The sequence below is a fragment of the Tenebrio molitor genome, chromosome 1 (assembly GCF_963966145.1).
Source record: "Tenebrio molitor chromosome 1, icTenMoli1.1, whole genome shotgun sequence".
Classification (NCBI taxonomy): Eukaryota; Metazoa; Arthropoda; class Insecta; order Coleoptera; family Tenebrionidae; genus Tenebrio; species Tenebrio molitor.
Genome location: NC_091046.1, coordinates 23,217,400 through 23,233,597, shown reverse-complemented (window position 1 = coordinate 23,233,597; position 16,198 = coordinate 23,217,400). Strand labels below are relative to the sequence as shown.

The following is a 16,198-nucleotide window of genomic DNA, read 5'->3' as shown; positions in this document are numbered from 1 at the left end:
AAAATTAGCTTGACGTTTCGTTTTGACAAGTTGTCAAATTTATCATAATCCGTTCACACAGGAGAAAATTATCAAATTCTGACAGTGTCGAACAAAAAAATTATTATATTAAATTAATTGAATGGTTTTTATGGATATTTTGTTCAAATCTGACAAACTGTATCGTTTGTATTTTGCTAAATATTTAACCACTTATAACTTTATAAGAAGCTTATTTCAGTTTTCATGCCATTTTATATGCTTTTTTTACAAATTTTTAAAGCTTTTTTAAGCGCTTATTTTGGAATTTTTTATGCTTAAAAATCCGCGCTCTAGTCATGATATGAGTGTAGGTCTTATTCATGTGAAGTTCTTCATACCATTGTCTGTGATAAACTCTGTTGAATGACGAGCCTCCTCGTGCTTATCCCTGGAGTTTGTGTGACAGCATCCAACACAATTTCCTCTGCTTCTAGCCTACACTCACTTTGTGTAGACCCTATATCGGTCGTGTACAGATTAAAAGAGCCATAATCTCGAAGATGTTGAAACACTGCAGGAAACATTCGCGCTTCAGGGACCTACCTATCTGAAAACCGCTCCCGGTAAAGAGCTACCGCCTGGGATGCGTTATCGCCAGCTGCACCATAAATGTACACCATGTCCGCTTTTTCAATAAACGAATAATTTGGCATTTTTACCAAGTACTCGGTGCCGTGTACGAATGCAAACTATTAATTACATACATTACTACCGAGTGACTATAAATTATTGAAAGAAAATAGTGAATTGGCAACACTTAGGTTAGGTTGTCACGAAGTACAGTGGGGAGCACGGAATTTCGCACACCAATTTGTATGTCATTAAAAAAAACTATCTAGTCTAAGCTTTATTGTCATTATAATCAATCATGATATATGTGATCATGACTGATGTTTCACCTAAACTGTCACGAAACTGCCGCCAGTATCTCATTTTAATAAAATTATGCCAGTGAAATGTCCAATGTGTGCGAAATTCCGTGCTCGCCACTGTACATTGTCGATTTAGATTTTTTTGACGTTTGTTTCAATTTTAAAAATTACGTGTGTCATGCCAACGATGTTGCCAACTAAAGATTTCAAATGTGTTACCAACATAACAAAATAATTTTCAATCATTTATAGTCACTCGGTACTTATGGAATAAATTCAGTAATTTCAAAACTAATCTCATTTGTCGAAAACGCTGAAACAGGTCAATTTTTATTTCTCATAATGCTTATTTTAAGTGGCTTCACTTGTTCATGACGTCATCTATTTTTGAGCTATGACATCACAGTCATTTTTTTTAAATGACAACCTCTACTTTTTTTTCTCTTTCTGATAGACCTTACTACCAGCTAATCCATGAATGAAAAAAATTGGTACCTTACATAACAATTTTTTTGAGAAAATGACAAATTTTAAATAAAAAGTAACATTTTTTTTTTCAATGGGTTTAGTTAAAATCGAAGATTTATTTTAATAGACCAAACAATTAACAAAATTTACGGCATAGAATTCGCGCTAAAATGGAACAAATAAGCCCTGACATTATCGAGCGCAGTATACAAAGTGTTGGTGACTGCAAATGGTTGGCGGGGGACAACATTTGCATTGTTAACCTTAGATGTTTGTTTGTTTTTGTTTGAGATCAATTAAAATTTTTACATTAAAAATTAAATTAAATTTTTGAAGTAAAATTTGTCATTTTCTTAAAAAATTGTTATGTAAGGTACTGTAGTGAGACCGTCCATTTTGATCGTGATGATGTCGTAAATTTTTACATTTTTAACTGTTAATCTATCTTTTAAACTCTCAATTTGATATAATAATCTCTTTGGCTCGTCTAGTAACCCTTTATACTTATTATTTTCACTTACCTACGTTGTGTTTATTTTTCGTCGATAGTCACCTTTATAGTGATGATGATGTTTTATCTTAAGGCCTATTAGGCAATACTCAGTAGTTGTAACACAAATTCGGAGACAAAGTAGTGTCAAAACGCATGGAGGAAGAGATTTAAACACAAGTTTTCTCACAATTATTTTATTACAAAATATTTCGAAGCCTTGTTTACAAAATGGATGAGTCCTGCGGGTTTGATCAAATTTTGCACTGTGTTAAAGTTATTGTTGAGGTTATGTTTGTAATCAAATTCGTAAGGGACTTTCTTTGTAATTGTGATCATGAATTTAAACAGATGATTGAGTCGTCAGTCTTCACCTGATTATATTTTATGTTATCCAATTTAGATTTGAAAGGGTTTGATTTTGCTGTAAACCCCCCCCATTCTTATGCAACCCTATTTACGTACGGCAAATCTAACCTAACCTTCAGTTAACTTGTTCGAACTCATATCACCCAAGCAACATTTAATATCGCGTTTACTAAGTTAGACTTGTACCAGAGTCGGAAGGTAACATGCTCGCGGCATTTGATAAGTGCATCGCATCTAATTATTACGCCCTAATGCCGAAATACCGCTTCCGGTAAAAGTCCGGTGCTTAAACACCAGTCACAACTTCCGAACAAAACCCGGATACACAAGTCCTCGCAAATCAATCTGAATTACCTACTGTAGGCGTCATTTCTCTCACAAATTTTCGTCCACGAGCTTCGACAAAGACTTGTACAGAACCTTGTCGTACGCGACACCAGTTTATTACAGGTAACCGGGGTGGCTATTTTGTCGCGTTTGTCCTCGTGGTAGCCCACACATACATGGTACATGTCGTTGGAGCGGGAATTACGACGCCCATTCTAAGTCCACGGTCGGAAACTACGACCTGACACCGTGTCTTAGACCTAGTAAAGTTGGAGAAGAGGGTTCCCGGGAACCACGACTCTCCTCATCGTTGGTGGCTGACAAACGCGCCTATAATTTCAGGTGCAATTGGTGCAAAACAATAATTTTGCTTGGTCGCCTAAACACGACGCGGGAGAGAAATAGCCCTACTCTACCCTATATTGAATATGCAACCAATTATTCTATCTCCCTAAAGTTTATAACTAGAAATTTCGATCTGATTTGAAAGCACCAGTTGAGAAAATCCAGAAACGATTTAGTTATAAATTGGTAATTGACTGTTGGGTTTCAAAATCCCTGACTGGTGGTTACACTCAAATATGGAGTAATGAATTTAATATAAAAATGTCGAATAAATGGATAAGATAAGTTAAATTTGTGATTTAGGTAATCCGACAACCAAAACGTTGCGGCCCCTTTCCATCGGAAATAGAATCATTTGTTGCTGGTTACCTCTAATTTTGAATATTTACTTCAACTACCTTGTAACTTGGAAAATTATTTAAAATTTGATTTTGATTATTTCAAATTGTTGAATAAATTGAAATTGAAAATTCCATGGTGAATGACTGATAAAATGAGTTCAACGAAAAACAAGTAAATTTCGACATAAAGTTAATTAATCAAAATAATATAACCCTTTCTCGGGCTTACCTAGAAAGTTTAACACCCTGGTTGATCGTCGGCACCTGTTGTTGGAACTGGCACTAACTTATTTATTAGCACTCGGCACTCTAAACGACGCTAAAGTGATTTAATAAAAAAAAAAATATAGTTTAAATTTGGAAAATTTAAACAAAATCGCAAAGGTAGACGCACGGATATCGACTAGCTTGAAAGACAGTCAAAAATCGAATTCCTTAAGACAAATGTGCCAAAACTTTAAATAGGGGACGCTAACTCGCCTACCCCCCTTCCCTTGTTACTCATTTTCCACATGTGTGGAATTATGCAAATTTGACTCTTACGACGCATGGGCATTCGATCAAACCTCGTTTAACTCGCTTAAAATATTATTATTTCCTAGTTAGGGTGGTTTCTCGATTCGCAATATCAACATTATTAAACATACAATTTGTTTGTCCATTGGACAATATAATACAACATAGTAACGATAGCGAATCACCCCAATTACGCTGAAAGAGAAATTAAACTCCAAAATTGGTTGTTGTTCTGTCGGGAACTAATTGTTGAACTGAAGATGGTTAATGAATGTAACAACAAATTTTGTTTGTTTAAATTTACGGAAAGCATATGGAAGAAAGACGTAAGAAAACTGTAAATTTCGTAGTACTACCCCTTGTTAGATGTCGCCCCCAGTACTACAGCGGTACTATTTTTACATTTTCACGATTTTCTACGCTTTTCTTACAGAAATTTCTACCTACTTCCCTTGTAAAACTATGTTAGTAAATGGGCAGTAATCGTACGGTGCAAGATTTGCTTACAATAATTAAATAAGGAAAATTGGTTTGTACATCAGAATTACGATTACACCAGCTTAAGTTAGGGTTAAATTGGATATCAAAATGTTCAGAAAAACACAGCGCGTCTTTCTAAAATAGTGGGTTTGTAACTTGACTTTGTTTAAACAAGAATTTATTAATTTCGCTAAATTTTCCCACAACTGACCACAGGTGCAAGTGTAATCCGATATCTTACTTAAAAGTCTCGATCTGTAGCGCGTCTCTCGCCACGTTAACAAAACGGACCACCCTTGGCTGGCGACGCTGTGTTTAAAATCTAAATCGCAGACACCAAATTCTAGTGGACCAATTCATTTGTGAATATTTTAAACAAATCGACCGACTTACAATGATTTAAACTAATTAACAAATTTTACTATATGAATTTAACAACCCCGAACAAAACTTCCTATTTAATGTAACATCTTATGTGAAATTTAAATGAAACATCATTTACGACAAACCCAGATCAATCGGATTATTATCAACGTTGTTAATTCTAGTTAAATTTTGTTTTTGTCACTCAAAATACTAAACGGATGTATTAATTTATTTATCGTTATATCTCTATTTTTCATCCAATTTTAAACAACAATTAAATTATTTATCTTTTTGTATGCAAATGAATGCTTTGCTTGGTCGATTGGTCGAGTATGGTGGGCGTCTCGCCACCCTGATAACTTAGAGAAATACCACATGGCCTTTTGAAAGAAAAGAAGTTAATTTTGCGATTTGCAACGGTCTTAAATTCCAGGAAACCCTTCGTGGGAACGGCTCTGTTTTTCTCAACATTCTGACATTTACAAGACGTGTGTGTATTTAAAAATGGAATGCATAAATTGCACAGAAACAATTTGGAGGTCGGTTGGACAAATTTGAATTTGTTGAATTTAAGGTGAATAATTTCCGCGATGGTAATAAAATAAAATGTATAAATACCGCGTTCATCACAGTACCCTTTTTCTTTCATTTGTCGTTTAGGTAGTAGCAAGGTCTATCAGAAAAAGAAGAAAAAAGTGAGGGTTGTCATTTAAAAAAATTGGTGATGACGTCATAGCTCAAAAATGGATGACGTCGTGAACAAGTGAAGTAACTTAAAATATGCCTTATGAGAAATAAAAATTGACCCGTTTCAGCGTTTTTGACAAATGTCATTAGTTTTAAAATTACTGAATTTATTCCATAAGTAGTTTCCACACTGTATAAAAAGTTAGTGAAGCTGTCTGAAAAACTAGAAGCAAAAAACCTTTTTCTCCAACCAACTAAAGGCCCGATATTATGAAAATCACGAAATTCATAGGTACATTTATTTTAAAATTTCAAAGCGAATGTTTTATTGAAATATTCGTGTAACCAAAGAGACAGTTTTGGCTTTTGTTTTGTTTACATATTTAGTTGTTTTCTTCAAATCAGCGAAGTGTTATACTATTAGTTGCGAATGGTAGTGATTTGAAAAAACCTGATGATTCCCGGTTGCATCATCAGGTTTTTTCAAATCACTACCATCTTTCGGAGGAGATGTAAAGCTGTCGGTTCCGGCTACTTACTCGTACTTAGTAGTGGTCGTTAGGTCATGTTAGAGGTGCTTGCGTGACCTGAAAACATCTAGCACTTGGCCTTAGCCAGAAGGTATACGATTATGTATTTATTTTTATTTATTAGTTGCAAGTAATAACGTGCCTTCAAATAAATTTATATTTAGAGCAACCTATGGAAGTTCAATTGTTTGCAACATTTTTACAGCGTAGAAAATGACACAAGAATCGTCTGGTCTGACATTTAACGAAATAAAATTAGGTTAGAAAATATTTTTAATTTTTGTAGTGCATTCATCTCAGATTATTGAAATTCACATTAATAAATAATCCAAACATTATTCCAATCACAAATTATTTGCTAACTAATGGCTTTTCGCCAATATACGGAAGATGATGTTTTAGCTTTCGAAATCTTTGTGAGGCATTGCTGCAAATTTTAGTTAATCTTCAGCAGAAAAATACCCCAAATTCGAATGGAAAGTCGAATAAGATCGCAAAATTTCAAAAGCACCAAAGTCAAGTAACTGTTAACATAAAAGGAACAAGTAAATAGGATGTTACACGGTTAGTTCATATTTTCCATTCAGTTTCAGTATTTATATTGAATGAAAACTGAAACTGAACATGGAACTAAACAGACAGTCTGAAAATACCCACCTTAAGCAAAGTGACAAATAGTTTAGTCGTATCAATTCATTTATTTCTTTAAACCATAAAAGAAAACATAACATTAACATTGCTGTGAACACTAATAAGAATTGTAAATTAAATATTGCACATAACCTCACACAACAGGAGATAACAATTTTATACATAATTTAGAGTAAGTGTTGAAAATGTGCACCCTGTTCTTGTAAACACAACCTAGTCCTTCATCTAATTGCATTAGTTACATTTTCTAAAACAATAGGATTATTATTAATTTCATTAATTTTCTGTGTTATCCTATTTCGTAGTTCTGCCAAATCATTTATGGGTGTTGTGTAAATTGAATTTTTGATGTGTGGCCACAAGAAGAAATCACATGATCTAGGGGGGCAGTTGTTTGGTGTATTACGGCTTATAATTCCGTTGTTATAAAAATGGAGCATTGATATTTCCTAAAAACATTGATTATTATTTAATTACTAAAACATTATTACAATTGTTACCTTCAAGAAAGATTGGAGCAATAATTCTGTGTTGGCTAATAGCAGCCCAAACGCCTACTTTCTGGGGGTACTGGGGTGTTTCAATGAAAAAATGTGGATTTTCTGAACTCCACATTCTTGTATTTTGAGAGTTGACATATCCACTTAGGCTTCATCAGTGTAAAAGGTTTTATCAAGGTGAACATCTAAAGTATTCAGAAACCATTGATAATATTCTAATCTTTGGGGGAGATCAACTGGATGTAATTCTTGAACAGATGTGAGACGGTAGGGAAATAGGTGAAGATCTTTTTTCACAATTGAATGACAGGTACCAATAGACACACCAAGTTGTTGTGATAAATGCTCATTTGAAGTGCCTGGGGCTTCTTCCATTGCTTGTCTCGCCTCTTCAATCACTTATGGAGTTCCATTTTCTTGAAAATTCTTTAAGGAAATGTTTAATGTTTGTCGAAACTGCGTATATTCCACTGCAATGTCTGGAAATTCTTCAACAAAATCTTCCATACATAACGCAAGGGAATACTGCCAAACTCCATCGATTTTCATACCATTTCGAAAGTAAGATATTACCATCAGATTACCATGAAGACTTTATGTTGTTCAGTGAAAGCCATTGTTCACAAAACTGTCGAAAAACAGTAAAACACTGACGCAGATTTCGTTTTAGTTCTGACAAGAACTGATTTTTTGTACGCAAGACGAGGAATAAAACGAATAAAATCACAAACACAACTCAATTTGAAAACAGGAAAGAGAACGAATGTCAAATGTCAAAATTTTAAGATGAAATTGGGACAAAACTTACTATGCAACCTGTGTAACTCCGGAGAATAATTGGTTGCCTACGAATTTATCTACACTGTTAACAGAATTAAAACGTAGTCAACGCCTACTCTAAATATAATTATTTTTGAAGGCACGATAGTACAGGGTTATTATAAATGTTTGTAGTCCAAGTAGGCCATGAATTTGTGCCGCCTTGTTTCGATTGTGCACTGTATCTAGTGGAATATTGGTATGAGTGAGCTCCTGACCAACTGAAACGGTAAAAGTCGCTGTTAATGTCAAATCACTTGATTACCGCATTTTTTTCCTTCGAATCAAAATAAGTCTTTAGTAAAAGTTAAGAGTGTTAAGACCACAGACGACGACGATGAGTATACAACAGTGATCAAGGTTATGTAACGAAGTTACTTACCCCAGCCCACCAGCCAGGCTGCCAGTCCCCCAGCCCGCCGCTGTGACACGGCTCGTACAAGCGCCAACCCGACCCAGAAGCCCCAGCGAGGAAGACCGAGGAACTCCCACCGTCCCGGTCAGCGACTTCACCCCGGCCCGAGCTTCAGTCCCCGACCGGACCGACACCGAGGTCGAAGATCACTGGACGGAAGACAACCCCTACGGGCGCAGCCTCCAGGCACCGCGGCTCCCTCGCCCTGAGTCCCTGTGCTGGAGGTGCGGTGTCCCCGGGCATTCTCGCGGCGACTGTCGGGCCCCCTCGGTCCTCTTCTGTTCCCGCTGCGGGACAATGGGGCTGATGTCCCGAGAGTGCCCATGCCCCCGACCCCCGGCCGCCCCTCTTCCCCGAGCCGCCGGCCCGCCCTGTCGGAGCACCCCAGAGCCCCCGGAACCCCCGGCAACTCCGGAGCGAGCGCCGTGCCCACTGTGCGGCCGCCGCCGGCGCCAACACCGCCACAACCGCCGTTGAGCCCGGACACCACCGGCAACAAGAAGACACCTTTAATTTAACAAGATTTTCCAAGAAACCGTTTTGATTTTTTTTTCTCTCTTTTCAAGAAACCGTCCTTATTTTAATTTTCCAAGAAACCGTTTTGATTTTTTTTTCTCTCTCTTTTCAAGAAACCGTCCTTATTTTAATTTTCCAAGAAACCGAGAAGACTGATTCGTACCTGAAGAATAGATGTTTTAATTTTGTAAACCGCCGTTTCAATGACCTTCCCCCCCCCAGGAAGCCGGAAATCAGGCCGTACCTGAGGGAGGAGCCGAGGAAGGTGGAAGAAGACTTCCGTTTCAAGTTTCACCAACCCGAGAGAACCCGATTCCCAGTCAGCCGTCTCAACCTGGATCACCGCCGACGCAAGGAAGGAGCCACCGACCGGAAAGCCCACCGGAGAAGAAAACCCCGCCGTCCGACCCCGCCCCACCGGGAGGAAGAACCCTCAGAAGGAGCGACGCTGCGCGACCCTCCTTTTCCGAAGAAGGAGGGGTGTGTAACGAAGTTACTTAGGAAACGCTCCCGGTGCCGGAAAAATTCCGTTCTTTCTCCGAGCCGGGCCAGAAAATTAGCGCGGAGCCGGCTACCTCAACCGTGTCCACCGAATCCGCCCCGGAACCCGTGTTTCTTCCGGCCGACAATACCCGGACTCCGCGCTGAACAGAGCTCCCCCACCGCCACAGCCGCGAGTCAACGGCCGCGCGCAGCCATCGAGGCAATAAAAGGCCCGCGCAGAGCCTGCATAGGACAATTCCATTCCGAGCACCTTCCGACTCCGATCCCAAGTCCGACCATCCACCTGACTCCTAGCACCAGCTCCGAACCGGCTCCCAATATACCTCCGACTCCGCTTCCGACCCCCGACTTCCGACCCGTTCGCTCCCCTAGTGAGCGAACCAGGTCATGCCCTGTTTCCGGCCCGTTCGCTCCCCTAGTGAGCGAACCAGGTCATCCCGCTCATCCTGTGTTTCCGGCCCGTTCGCTCCCCTAGTGAGCGAACCAGGTCATCCCCTGTTTCCGGCCCGTTCGCTCCCCTAGTGAGCGAACCAGGTCATCCCGCTCATCCTGTGTTTCCGGCCCGTTCGCTCCCCTAGTGAGCGAACCAGGTCATCCCCTGTTTCCGGCCCGTTCGCTCCCCTAGTGAGCGAACCAGGTCATCCCCTGTTTCCGGCCCGTTCGCTCCCCTAGTGAGCGAACCAGGTCATCCCGCTCATCCCCTGTTTCCGGCCCGTTCGCTCCCCTAGTGAGCGAACCAGGTCATCCCGCTCATCCCCTGTTTCCGGCCCGTTCGCTCCCCTAGTGAGCGAACCAGGTCATCCCGCTCATCCCTTGTCTCCGGCCCGTTCGCTCCCCTAGTGAGCGAACCAGGCCTCCCCCAATTCCCCCCCGGATCCCGTCACACCCCCACAGCCCCGTCACACCCCGACCGGTTCTCTCGCTACGCCGCCAAGAGGAATCACGCCGCCAAGAGGAAGTTCCAGGGCCGACCGACGTAAGTACGAACAACCCCTTATCTTCCTTGCCGCCGAGGACATCCCCCAGGTCACGGGCACCATCCCCGGAGGATCTCGCCTTCACCAAGTGGTCCCCCTTGTACATAGTGTAAATAAAGGTTTGGCGACGACTGTTTGTTTGTTTCCCCCCTTACCCCGCGCCCTGACAGCTGACCCCTGGACGCCGTCACTCCGCAGAGCTACCCCGGCCGTGTGGCGTCCCACCACAGCCGAAAAAAGGGACTGGCGCTCGAGGCATACCGCGACCGACCGGCGTCAAATTGCATCCCGTGACGTCACCACCGGAAGTGATCGTCACAGTTAGGTTAGTAAAATTCTGTAAGTTTCAAGTAAATTTATTTTCAGGTTAACTGTTCTCTTCCAAATTCTCTCTTCTAATTATCAGTTTCTCCTAAACACATTTTGATTTTTAGGATTGCAATGGGGTACACCGTGGAACAGACTACTTTCATTATTATTTCATTTTATTAAAATGGTGTACGAGATGAAAACAGAATGCAATCATGTAAGGATCAATATCTCGCAAAGTTTCCTAATTTAGAGATAGAGGAACAATCTTTAATGACCCACATTCGATGGATTGTGAATAGACAAAACTAGAGATGCTTCAAAGGAAAAGTCATCGAGAAGGCTTCAAGTTGGTGAAGTTTTGAGAGAGAGAATGGAACAAAATCCCAGAACATCATTGCTGTCAGCACAGTCAGGTGTAGCACTGAGCACATGTCAGAAAATTGTGAAGAAAAGATTAAATTTGCACCCTTATAAAATGTCATTGTTTCAAGAACTGAAACCAGCAGATTATCCATGTCGTGTTGCATATTGCAGCTGGTTTTTAAACAACCTAAATGATAACAGAACTTTGGATTTGTCATTCTTTTCCAACAAGGCATGGTCCTGCAAGGGCGTAGCAATGATTTTTTGCTGGGGTGGGCCAGACTTTAAACCAGACAGATGATAGATAGATACTGCAGATGTATCTTGTTTTTAATGTGTTTTACTTTTATTCTGGAGTGGGCCAGAAGGATTCTGGGGTAGGCCGGGATCACCTGCCCTCCCCCTTTACTACGCCCTTGTGGTCCTGCTGTAAGTTCATAACCTGATGTACTCAGGGAGACGTTAGAACTAATAAGTATACCTCCTCTTCCATATTTGTTGTTGATTTCATTAACAACTATTCCAGATTGGATCAACACATGCACCTGTCTGACGTCGCCCATCTTGTGTATCCTGCTCCTCCACATTATAACATTGGAAATCATTTAATGCACATTAACAACAATAAAACCTTGCTGGACAGTTAAATAGCTTTAATTTGTTGCCATATAACACATAAATAAAATGTCTATTTACAATGATTTCATTCTCTCATTTTCCATCAACAGTTTTGGAATCTTGTGGTACTTAACATTGTTTCCTCGAAACTTTTAAAACAAAAATGATTCAGTACCCATTGAATAATTTAACAGCAACAATTCAGTTCTACACACCTGTGGTTAAACACCAGTGGATAAGTTTACAAAACTGAAATAGAGAAAATTAAATTTTATTGTCCGTATGAGATGGATTGAACTATATGAACTTTAAAATTCACTTTGATAACAAATCCCGTCTTGATGGATTTAAGTCACTGTTACTCACGGTATTAAAACGTTGGAACAATCTCTTTAAACGAATCTTCACTGTTGTGGTTAATAATTCAAAGAATTTTTTGAAGGTAAACATAACCTCCTAATGTCAAGAATAATAATCTACTTCGTATCATTTTCGTATTGAACTATGGAACGGCAAAAGAAAAAATTTCATTTGTTTTCATGGGCTCGTTGACTACAAACATTTATAATAACCCTGTATATTGTTATATAAGTGAGGAAAGGGATGCATTGCTAAACGAGAATGAGAATTGGATCACGAGCGATAGCGAGTTGATCTAATCATTCAAGTTTTGCAATGGACCTTTCCTCACGTATGTAACATACTATTTTTTCCAGCGTCAAGAGTTTTTCGGTTTATCTTGCATAGGTATTTATTATTTTATACAAATCAACATAGAAGTAAAATTTAAAATTTGAAAATCACGTTTCCATGCTCACATTTATTGAATGTCGAGCCGTGTTTTTTCCAAAACTAAAGAATAATTGAAATAGTGATGGAAGTAGATAGTGATGAAGGTTTACCAAATACTCCACCAGAAGTAAAAGAAGCAGGGAACTTGGTAACTTTGGAATTGTTACCTCTCAAATCAAAAGCTTTTCAGAGTCGGTAGTTTTGGGGTACATGTCGGAACAAGCCAAAGTGCAAAAATCATCGACTTTATGGTCACGATATTCGATGCTGGAAGCAAGCTTGGTTGTCAAAAATAATGTTGACATTAGTACTGCCCTACTAAGCGAAAAAGCAGTAACTCCAGTTTTATATAAAAATGGGCTAAATGTGTCTGTAGTTTTGTAGTGCGTTTTGGCCTTATGAGAAGCAATCGTAAAGCAAAAAGTTAATCCACAAACATTTTTATCGCCTAATTCTGTTTGCAGTATATGCCAAAAATAATGCAATTACTAAGCTAAAAAGCAGTGTACACCAATTTTTGTATGAAGTGCAAAAAAAAACACATAATAGACCACAATAACTTCTATTACAAAAATATTCAGGGTAAATTTAATCTTCATCGGTAAATCTTAGATCAACTGCGCTATCATACACTGGTAAATTTTGCCAAAAAGCATGTCGAATCGGTGGTTTGATGGACAATAAATTTCTGCAAATAGCGTTTTTCCTTTCCTCGCTTATACCCCTTGGATGAGGTATATGGTTGGGTAGTACAAAACTTTTGTACTTCATAGATTTCATTTTCAAATAGTCAAGTTTGTAATATGAGGTATCATCGAAGTCTTTTTTATCGGCGGAGTCGAGTTCCTCCCGGTACCCAAAAGATCCTAATCTTGGATGCAGGTAGTGAAGGGTTGGGGATTAGACCGCATTGCAGGGGTGGTAATTATCATCTGTACTGTAATGATTTGAATACATTACTTTTTCCGCACCGAGAATGGGTTGAGCGCCCTTTCCGTCTCTCCGATGGCGGTAGACGCAACCATCCTTTGTGGTGGCGCTTGTGGTGTCGGTCCTGCCCGATGTGGCGCCTCCCACGTTCGGTTTGGTGAGGCAAACTCTGTTCGTGGACGTTTTGGAGGATGTAGCACAGACTGGCGCTCCAGGAAGTCCAGGGCCTCTTGCATTGACATCTCGCCGCGTGGCTTTTCCGACTTGAACAGCAGCGAGATGTTCTCCGGAAAGAGTCGCATCAGATCCTCCACCATTACACACTCCAGAATGGGCTGTGTCAATGTGCGCAACTGGGTGGCCTGCTCCATGAAGAAGTCGAGTCTCCTTTGGCCGTGTTGTAGCGCTGGCTTAAAACCCGCGCTCGAACCGCCAGTTGTCGACCCGCCGACCAGTAGGTAGCAAGAAATTCGACGCTAAATTCCTGAAAGCTTCGCCACTTACCTTGGTGGAACTTTGCCCAACGGGCCGCTGTTTGGCGGAGACATCGTATTGCCTCCGACAACTTCTTCTCCGGAGGTACCTGGGCGTCCGTGGAGTACCGCTCATACTCCTCCAAGAATTCGGCCGGGTTCTCCGTGTCCAAACCTGCAAAAGTTGGACGTCGTCCTGCAGCTTTCGCTGCGCTGGTGGTCATTGCAAGTGCAATTCGACGCCAATCCGCGGCTTCTGGCTGGGCTTCCGGGTCCGGTGCTCGGTCGGGAGTACGTGGTGGCACGACAAGCTCCCCCTGTGGCTCAGGTACCTCATGTCCTGGTGGGGCCGGTGTCGGAGGTCGGACCTCAATCGGCGGTGGTGTAGGGGCACGGGCTTCTGCCTCTGGTACCTGGACGAGTCTCATCGCAAGTAGCTCGATCACCGTGTTCGTGCGTCGTTGTTGCTCCACCATCTGCGTCATGATTTCCTGCTGTTGGCGTAACAGCGCTATCGTGGTGTCATCCGCTCGTGGTCGTGCACGGTTCCGCGGGGTGGCTGGGGCCCTGCCCCTGGGCCTAAGCACCCTTCCTCTTCCGCGTCTACGTCCGGCTTCCATCGTGGTGGTCCTCTACAACAAAACACACACAAGGGGAATCTGCGCCCCCTGCGAGGTGAGTACTATTCCGGACACGGAATCTTGGCCACAACTGACATTTAACTGACAAATATGTGTGAAGTGGCCTTTATTGAATATAACCCAACTTTTGACTCGATAATGCTATTTCCCTTCTGTTTTGATGCCACAATAAAAACTTCAAAGTGATTTTTAATAATTGTCATTTATTAATGACACTAATGATTGGTTTACATCATTTATTTTAGAAATGTCAAAAAAATGTTGGCCAAGATTCCGTGTCCGGAATAGTACATGGACAGGCACAAAACAGGCAAACAAAGAAACGAAAATGTAAACTCGACTCTCTTCACAAGGATCTCACGCAATTTGCATTTGCATTTGAATACATTACTTTTTCCGCCAAATATTTGAACCTGCGCAAAATGGTAACAAATGTGGTCGTGATCGTCATCGAATCGGAGGAGCCCTACGTTGTGATTTTCTTTTGGCGGAAAAAAGGTTCGGAATGCAAACGATGAGGGTTCCAGTTGGAAGAGTGTCGATAGAAATGAAACAACTAGGTGTGGAGGACGCCAAACTTTTATTTCATTTCATAAACTGTCACGAAACTGCCGCCAGTATCTCATTTTAATAAAATTATGTCGGTGAAATGTCCAATGTGTGCGAAATTCCGTGCTCGCCACTGTACACAAATAAACAGCATTAAACGATGCAACACAAAATACATAATTTACCAAAATCGAAATAGCAAACAATGAATTTTTAAAGAAATAAAGACAAACAAGAAATTAGACACAATGCCAAATCTCACGTTGTACTCGCATACGCCAAACGAACCGACAGAGTGGATTTTTGAATTAAGGTGAATGAACGAATTTTTTCCGACAAAATACCAAAATAAACAAATTATAAAACACGGTTATTGCAAAACGGGACCGATAAAACCCCCGTAAACGGTATCCCAAAGGCGAAATCTTTTCAAACTTCATAACAAATTTTCCTTAAACACTAATTACAATCAAACATTTAATTTCGGTACAGTTAAGATACGGGGACGCGCGATTTCGTCACGAGCCGTTTAAATGGAGAGACAACAACTACAGAGTACATGTGTGACCATTCCTACAACCTCTAACGCATGCGACACCCCCGCGCCCTATTTCTACATCCGCATGCCGGCCGGAAGGGAGATGAAGGAACATACAACTTCCATGTATGGACGTGAATCTCACGCGTAGGTTCGGAGGGGACAAGACACACAACTTCCATGTGTGGACGTGAATCTCACGCGTAGGTTCGGAGGGGACAAACAAAAAAGAAAAGGAATTATGCTGAGCGAACGAAACTACAACGTGCAGTGATCTACATAGTCCCAATCACCAATCAATGCCTATCGAAGTGCGGAACATTTATTACAGCCCGTGACGAAACGAACGCTGATGTCGCTCTAAACTGCTTTCCCAATTACATGACACAAACTTTTCTTCCGATACGAACAAATTATGATTTTAACAAATTTGTGAATTTAGCATGTCAGAATTTAATATTTACAATTTTCCTTTCGTGTGCGAGAGGCGATAACTCAACCACGTGATCGACCCCACGCTCGCGAACAAATAAAAGTGAAATAATCAGTCGTTGTATTCTGCGAATTCTGAAACAAGACCCTTACCACGTGGTCCTGGTCCCAAAAACAAAAAAAACAAAAAGCCAACGAACGTGGAATAAATTATCCAGGTGAATGAAAAACGTCGAATTCCTCACGGGGACACAAATATCTACTCGGGACGGAAGTGAAATTGAGTCAGATTTAACTTACAAATTTGAGAAACTGGATCGCTCTTCGCAAGGTGTCTTCGTTTCGAAAAACAAACA

General features: G+C 40.7%; 1 protein-coding gene and 1 long non-coding RNA gene across 2 annotated transcripts; both read right to left on the bottom strand.

The window, feature by feature from the left end:
- Positions 1-6,490: 6,490 nt before the first annotated feature.
- LOC138123509 (uncharacterized) lies at positions 6,491-8,538 on the bottom strand. Its single transcript, XR_011156823.1, has 2 exons — positions 6,964-8,538; positions 6,491-6,912 (listed from the first exon to the last, which is right to left on the bottom strand). It is a non-coding gene; the product is annotated as an uncharacterized lncRNA (long non-coding RNA).
- A 2,969-nt stretch (positions 8,539-11,507) lies between these two features.
- LOC138123314 (uncharacterized) lies at positions 11,508-14,455 on the bottom strand. The gene is made up of 2 exons (XM_069037957.1): positions 11,854-14,455; positions 11,508-11,736 (listed from the first exon to the last, which is right to left on the bottom strand). Exon 1 carries the CDS (start codon positions 14,300-14,302, stop codon positions 13,550-13,552), a length of 753 nt encoding a protein of 250 aa, XP_068894058.1. The 5' UTR covers positions 14,303-14,455; the 3' UTR covers positions 11,508-11,736; positions 11,854-13,549.
- Between the last annotated feature and the right edge of the window lie 1,743 nt (positions 14,456-16,198).

Coding starts and splice junctions, on each gene's coding strand:
- LOC138123314 (XM_069037957.1), bottom strand. CDS start 14,302: ATGGAAGCCGGACGTAGACGCGGAAGAGGAAGGGTGCTTAGGCCCAGG.